The following is a 7,800-nucleotide window of genomic DNA, read 5'->3' on the forward strand; positions in this document are numbered from 1 at the left end:
TCCGTTCATATTTTTTCAGACATATGGTCAAACAGAAGGGGCGGGACTTCGCCTCTCTATAGCATGTAAATTAGAAGTGTAAACACAGATGAACGCCTACAACTGGCGCCAAACCTTCTACAAAACTAACTTCATGTTGTAACATACTGAGATAAGTGTGTTTGTGTTTGTGTGTATTCAGCACAGTCACTATCAGGCCTCTCCCTGCATCCTTTCATAAAATAACAAACCTAATCTGTCGCTCGCTGATGAAACGGCCTTTATGGCATATGAAGCGATTCGTTAGCTGCTATCTGAAACACCTGACAGTCACATCCACTCAGTCGTCTTGACCTACATATCAGAAAACACAGACACACCTTCCTTTGTACCAAAGAAAATTACTAATCATTAAAAAAACACACGGTGAGACTTAAAGGACTGTTACCACATGCGTTTCCCCATCTTTTATCTTGCTTGTGTTGCCAGATTGGGCTGGTTTCAGTCCAATTGGGCAACTTCTGACGAAATTTAGCTGGTAGATGAAATTTGGGATTCTTTTGTCAACATGGTATTGAAAATATTGTGTGACCAAACATGCTGTTATTTCATGGTTAAAAACCCAGAAAAATAATTCAGTCAACTTTTTATTGTTGACTCATTTAATTAGAGAACATTGACATTAGATTGACATGAGTTTTCGTTGGCAATGTAGGCAGCGCGCAGGTTTTGGTGCTTGGCACAACCTCCGCCAAGCACCTTGGATAAGTTGATGAAAGCATCACCTGTTTTGCAAGGTTGTAATTTTTGTAATCTTTATTGAATTGTTTTTGAGTTGTGAAACAGTAGACAATCTGATCTGGCAACTCTGTTGCTTCATCCATTTCATGTTCTTTCTGAACCTCTTTACATGGAAGCAAAAATTTTATGCTAAACTTCGATGTTTTTTTACCAAACCTAAATACGTAGTTTCATTGCCTAAACTTACCTTTGTTTCAATCTCGTGTTCATTTCAGGGCAAACTGAAGTTTTTCAGTAAACTTAACAAAGTAGCTTTGTTGACTGAACTCAATGAAGTGCTTTTGTTGCATTCTTTAGTTATGTTTCTATATATAGTTCCAGCACTTTTGGGTGCAGTTTAGTTGTATGGGAATATTTGTTTTTGTAAAATATGTAATATATACACACACACGATTTAATTTATCTTTTGAAGAGATTTGAAAGTGATGTATTAAGATCTTTACATTTACGTTTCATTTAACAGTATGAGCTTTAGTAAGTGAGTAAGTGTATAATTACATTAAAATACATAAAACTTGCTTCATGTCACTCTGTACTGTACATTCAATGGCTGTGTGTGAACAATTAAACCAGACTTCTAGCTCTCATTCATTCTTTAATTACATCAATATTTAAAAAAAGTGCTGCTTGATAAAGAACATTTCTTTACAATCCTCAAATTCTAAAAAAAAGAAAAAGACTAAAATAATTTATGATACAATAACAAAAATAAACATTTTCTTAAAAAAAGAAAAGAAAAAAAGAGGCCAGATGGAGGTAGGTTTTTCCATGTGAAGAACAAAAATCACCCCTGCTGTCTTGTTAAAACCTCGGACTCTTTACGACTGAAGCACCACGAAAACAACAAAAACACACATTGGGAGACGTTTGGAAGAAAAACCAACAGGAGCTAACGCTTCTTTAAAAAAACAAAACCGATTAGGTTTTAACAAGACAGCGACACGAACAAACAGGAAACAAGAAGTCCTGAACAAGATGCAGAACATCTGCAATAATTGACATTTAGAGTAAAATGGCTTTCAGTTAAACATTTCAACCCCACTGTCGATATTTAAAATTCTAAATCCAGACCAAAGTTTGACGAAACACGTCCTGGTGAACACGAACAGCATGAATTTATATCGTTTAATATATCAGTCTGTGTCACTGGTCACTTCGGCGGCTACTTTGTGTCCATGTAAAGCAAAAATAATTAGTTTGATTGGGCACAAAATGGTGCCAGTGAAAGTGGTCCATCTTTAAAAACAAACACGGGGGAATGTTAGTCAGCCGCCCTCGTTCATGCAACACATACATGGCTCAAATCCTGTTCTGAAACGGACAATACTTCCACTTTATAGACTTTTAAAATCATGCGAGACATCTGCTTAGAAAGCAAAACCAATCTTTAATTGAATTACAAAATGTTCTGACGGCTGAAACGTTTGATGCCGAGGGACAATTTCACAAACAATCTTTGACCAAAGACTGTCGCCGACAAATGAATCGCAACATTAAAAAGGTTGTCGAATAATAAACATTTGCACTGAAATGGTTTTAGGAAAAGGGACTCAACGTCACAGTATCGGCCTCCTCCAACGACAACCGTTCAATAAAACAGCAGGACACCAACCGTGTGGCCCTCCTTGTTGTGGCAAGAATCTAAACGTCACGCAGAAGTTCTCCCGTCCCGACTTTGGCTGATTTGCTACGACGGCTCAGTTCGGTCCACTTTCCAGCTCAAAACCTGAAATCTGCTTAATATGGCTAGTTTGAACAGTTTCAGACAATTCTTATATTACGTGAAGTAATTACTCTCTCTCTCTCACACACACACACACACACACACACACACACACACACACACGCACACACACACGAAGTGACTGAGCTGGAGGTGGACTGAGGCGAGGCCCAGCATTATGCTGCGTATTCAGTTTTAAACCTGGTCTGTACAGTACTGTCACTGACACACATTAACCTGATAACAGAGTGGTGTCGGGCCCGAGGGGGTCCGCCTGAGGCCAAGTAGGGCTGAAAGCACACTGAAGAACCGTGTTTATAATCCTGATCAAAAACATTCAAAGAGCATCGGATTTTGGAATTGAAAAAAATCTGGAATTGAAAATAAAATAATAACTTTGAAGCCACCACCAGACACCTTGTCAGAGCGGAGGGATCACTGGTTAGTATGGCTATAGAGAGACATCCTGAAAACACAATATTCAAGTTTCATTGAACTACTGAGCTGATGTGGCTTCAAGTTATTTGGCTGCTGCCATTTGGCATCCCCACAAAAGTAACAAAAACACCCAGATGGGATGAAATAAAGAACCAAAAAGAGATGCCTTCTTTCAGTGTGCGTTCAGCCAAATAAAAAATAAAATATATATTTAGAATAAATCTACTAGCGCCATCCTTTTTTCAAACATTAAAACAAACTCTTCAGCAGTCAAGGCATGAGAATGATCAACTCTGAGGCAACGAGTGTGTTGTTTATGTCCATGGCAGCAAGAGAGAGTCGATACAGTCCAGACCTATTGTTACCAGAAAATCCTTGAAATGTCAAAACTTTGTGCGCTCTTGACACGCCGTCCTTTGTCCCGGCACAACCCCCCATTGTCTTTGTACAAAGTCTCTTCCCTTATCCTCCCCCCCCCCCCAAACATTGTCTCTTTAAACGGCTAAAAAAACGAGTCTCTTCTGGATCGATGACTAGCTGCGAAGCTGCTCCAGCCGGGCCGTCAGCTCTTCCTGTTTGGCGCTGAGTCTGTCCCTCTTGGACTGCAGCCTGTGGCCCTCGTCCTCCAGGCCGTAGATGCAGTCTCGCGCCTTCTTCAGGATCACCACCTTGGACGCCTTGTCGTTGTGCGACAGCTCCGGCACGTTGTCTCGCAGGTGCATGAAACAGTTCTTCAGCTCGTTGCGCCGCTGGCGCTCCATCACGTTGTGCGTCCGCCGCCGCTCCTCCTCGTCCTCCGTCTCCGCCGAGTTGTGTTGATGGTTGTGGTGGTGGTGGTGGTACCGCGACGAGGACGACGAAGACGAGCTGCGAGAGGAGCGGTGACAACGCGGCGAGCTGTCGCTCCCTCGCGAGCGCTTGCTGGACGAGGACGAGGACGAAGGAGACGCGGGACACGGCGCCGCGTAGTTGTGTTGCAGGTGGATCTCAAAGTGGTGGCGTTGGAGAGCTCGCTTCTCCTCTTCCTGCTTCTGGTGACGGACAGACAGGTTGGCCAATGAGGGCCGAGGGGAGGCGCCGGATGAACAGCGCACCACAGTGACCACGTCAATCTCCTCCTCTGTAAGGGAAGAAGAAACGAGAGACGGGTGAGACGAGTGCAAGAAATTTGTTTTCTGACCTTCGACATTTCAGAGACACCACAAACAAGAGTGTAGACTGTAAACAACACACCGCCGCGGACGCGGCGCTCTCTCTCGCACTTAAAGTCTGTCGTAAACAGACGGGCAGAATTACAGCAACAGCTAAATGTAGAAACAGTTTTAATGCTTTAAAATATAAAATTAAGTATTTTCAGTCAAATTCGCGCATTAAAAGCTATTTACTGTTAAAATGAAAAAAATAGTGTAATTTTGAAAAGCTAAAAATACAAAAAGGTCAAATTTTTTAAACAATATTTTGAATGAGCGATCCTAAAAAAGACCATTCCAGTAAACGCCGGTCTGCCCTCTTCCTCTCTGGTTCACAGCCAGAGGATGCCAGAGGGCTCGAGTCGGTAAAATGACTCATTAGGAGTTAATGGATGGAGCCGCAACAGTTACCGCCGAACATGGCTCGCCCTCCCTCCCTCCCTCCTCGGTCGATTATCTCTCCTAAAACCTCTCATCTACTCAGCGGAGGGCTGAAGCCACGCCCACGCTGCTGAAACAACATCCTCGAGTCGTAAAAAAAGGCTTCTGCAGATTAAAAAAGGTGGGCGGCCGGTGCCCAGATGAGGCTGAGTGCAAAGAACAATTTGGGCACGGTGCCACTAAAGCTAACTGAATTATCAATGAACTGCCAGTGAGGCTTTTGTGGGCCGAGGAGTGTTTATACAGATAAGCACACTGACAATACAATACTAAATATAATTAGCATTTTGTTTGAAATAAGATCTAAAGGAACCACTGATTGAAGACTCATAAGAAGTCCAAACATTCTGACTAAACTCTCAGAAATGGATATAAAAGGAGGTGTGAACTCACCAGAGTCGCTGGATGAGTAGGCGGACAGCTCGCCGCCGGTGGACCCGTAGTCCGACGTGACCTCGCTGGGCTCCTGGGTTTCCATCAGGTTCTGGCAGTCGAGCGTGGAGCCGGCGATCTCCTCGAAGATGCTGGTGTTGATGTCGGACAGCAGGGGGCTGGAGCCCAGCATGGTGGAGACCAGCTTCTCCTCCAGGCTCTTGTCGCTCGCCAGGCACTGCCACAGGCAGTCCTCGCCGCTCTCCTCCAGCGGGGAGCAGGGCAGGCTGCCGGGCTCGCCGTCCTTCTCGGCGGCACCGCCGGAGTGGAAGAAGTCGCAGTTCCAGTTGAGCTGCATGTCGTGGTCCTCCAGCAGGATGTCGGAGACGTAGCTCAGCTGGTCCTCCTTGGACAGGGGCTTGCTGCAGCCGCCGCCCAGCCCGGTCTTCATCGGCGGGGACTGGGGGGGCGTCGGCAGCGACTGGAGGTCCTTCATCAAACTCTGGCAGAACTCGTCGTCAAACAGCAGCGGCTCCGTGTAAAGCCAGTCCTGCGACTGGGAGAAGCTGTGCAACATGTTTGCTTGCAGAATCTGGAGAACAAAACAAAATAAACTAAAAATCAGAGATGGAGTGACGTTTAAATCCAGAGCGGCTGAGCCGGTAGTGTGTTAAAAGCAGCTCCGTGTCAGTAGTAGGCAGTAAATCCCAGCAGCAGCAGCACGTGATGTAGTGAAAGTCCAAACCAGTTTCTCCAGACTGACTCTCACCGGCAGTGGGGCACTTTTTTATCTGTGTTTACATCACTGTAGCCCCGCCCCCACTGCGCCCCAGGGGAGGCCGTAATTTACCCCAAAACTTCTTTTTTTTTTATAAACACCCTCCCCCCACCCATGACATCATAGGAACAGCTGGGAGAGACGGCGGAAGAAACTCTACAGTTTCTCCACAATTGACATGGTTTCCTCCTCAACACCTGTAAGATGGAGCCCGGCTGCTGTCTGACATGGAAACCAAAAACCCCAAAGATAAAGAAAGGGTTGCTTTTGTGCCCCCCCCCCCCCCCTCCCCACGGTTTTTTTTAGGAGTTGCTCAACAGTTAAAACTCTCTGCTACCGGTTCACATACATGACACAGACCCCCTGCAGGACATCCAGAGACTCTCACTACTTGTTTTAAATACTAAGAGCACAAAGCCAGAGTTACCATTGAAAAAGCCCCACAGAGCACCAACTAGGCCGAACATGCTGCCTACAATAAACCCTGAATGAGTCATGCTATGAAATAAACTTTAAAAAATGAATCCCGAATCAAAAACAACAAAAGTCCTCCGATTCTAAATGAATTCCCTAAAACCGACCCGACCTGAGATGCAGTCCTACCAACAGAGGGGGATTCCTGCGCTCCTCCTCTGGAGGCTTCTGGTATGTGCATGTGTAGCAGCCTGTGTGGGAGAACAAAGCAGCAGTGTGCGTGCTGCAGACAGGCTCGGGCTTCTTCAAAAGATGCCTTTCTTTACCACCACAGCCTGGGAAACCGGAGCCACAACTCAAATACAGACCAGTCTGCGCCAAAAAACAGTAATTAATGGCGTTTATGATGACGAAACACACACACACACACACACACATTTAACAATAAATGACTGTTAATCGCATACGAATACATGCCATTCACAGGACCTACCAGCGTAAAGAGCAGACAAACCGAGGCAGATAATAAACTGCACATTTCCCAACGAGGTTCTGAATGCAGATGCACTTCAGCGGGATACTGTCCGTGGGGTCGCGTTGGCTGCATGCCTTTGCACCAGACTCGGTAGAACTGAACACGCATTTCTATTTAACAGCTTTCGACGCATTTACTAAAAACGTCAAGACGCATAAAACCATGTGTCTACACTAGTTTAGTGTTTCCGTGTGAGAGATACGAGCCAATGCACAAAAACAAGCTGCAAGACTACAAAAATCCCCCCCAAAAAAAGGGTGCAGATCCAGGTCATTTAAACCAGACGTAGCTTCAGCTCCGCCGGGTCTCCACGTGAACCCAGCAATGCATTTATGCGATACAACATTTTAAACCACATGCAACGCCAAATTACAACCAGCAATACACGACACGCACAATGAGGTGACTTTTTAAAACGCCACATGAGTAAATGTAACTCCTCTACGCAGCTGCCTTACCTTCAATGGTCTTTTTGGAGACGCACGCAGATGAGAAGAAAATGGCGTGAAACGAAATATCCGAATAAAGTCCACAGGGAGAGAGGGAGGTGTGTAGGGAAACCAGCGTGGAGTTATCGGCTCGTGAGAGATTTTCTGCGTGTGAAATTAAAGTTGGATCCGGGCAGCATGGTGTTTATATCCTGTCAGATTTATTCTTCCCTCCGCTGAGCACAGACAGAGTGGGTGTGGTGCGTCGGGATCGCTCGGTTTATATCCTCGCTTACCAGCCGGTGTCCTTCCGCTGCGGGCCAAAATCGCGCCAAAACGCGAAAACCGGTAAAAAGTCACGAGCGACAATCAAACCTGTCGCCCGTTAACCCTTCGTCGGTTGTCGTTTCGATTGAGTCGTGGCGGAAAAACCGGGGGCGACGGGGAGTCCGGTTATTTTCGCGTCGAAGTCGGGGGACTATGTGGTAGGTTGCACCGCGGAGGGATACCTCCCGTTGCAAGGATGGGATTCCAGGAAAATGATGGCGGGTAAAAAAAGTTACGACAGAAACACACGTGGATTGAGAGGAGGTGCCGGGTGTCTTACTGCCTGCCTGTCTGCCTGTCTGCCTGTCTCGCATCACAGCTCCGCAGATTGGAGACAATTACAAAAAAGTTATTTATGAAATGCGTTCAGAAAA

General features: G+C 45.7%; 1 protein-coding gene across 1 annotated transcript; it reads right to left on the reverse strand.

Moving 5' to 3' along the window:
- Positions 1–3,437: 3,437 nt before the first annotated feature.
- mych (myelocytomatosis oncogene homolog) lies at positions 3,438–7,335 on the reverse strand. Its single transcript, XM_079265823.1, has 3 exons — positions 7,130–7,335; positions 4,966–5,536; positions 3,438–4,061 (listed from the first exon to the last, which is right to left on the reverse strand). The coding sequence occupies exons 2-3, from the start codon at positions 5,519–5,521 to the stop codon at positions 3,475–3,477; spliced, it is 1,143 nt and encodes a 380-aa protein (XP_079121949.1). The 5' UTR covers positions 5,522–5,536; positions 7,130–7,335; the 3' UTR covers positions 3,438–3,474.
- Positions 7,336–7,800: the final 465 nt, after the last annotated feature.

The sequence above is a fragment of the Melanostigma gelatinosum genome (genome assembly GCF_949748355.1).
Source record: "Melanostigma gelatinosum genome assembly, chromosome: 3".
Taxonomy (NCBI): Eukaryota; Metazoa; Chordata; class Actinopteri; order Perciformes; family Zoarcidae; genus Melanostigma; species Melanostigma gelatinosum.

Bases quoted from the DNA above. Each gene is read 5' to 3' on its own strand.
- mych (XM_079265823.1), bottom strand. From the start codon at position 5,521: ATGTTGCACAGCTTCTCCCAGTCGCAGGACTGGCTTTACACGGAGCCG. The intron at 4,062-4,965 runs GTGAGTTCACAC...CTTCCCTTACAG, and splicing joins CTACTCATCCAGCGACTCTG to AGGAGGAGATTGACGTGGTC.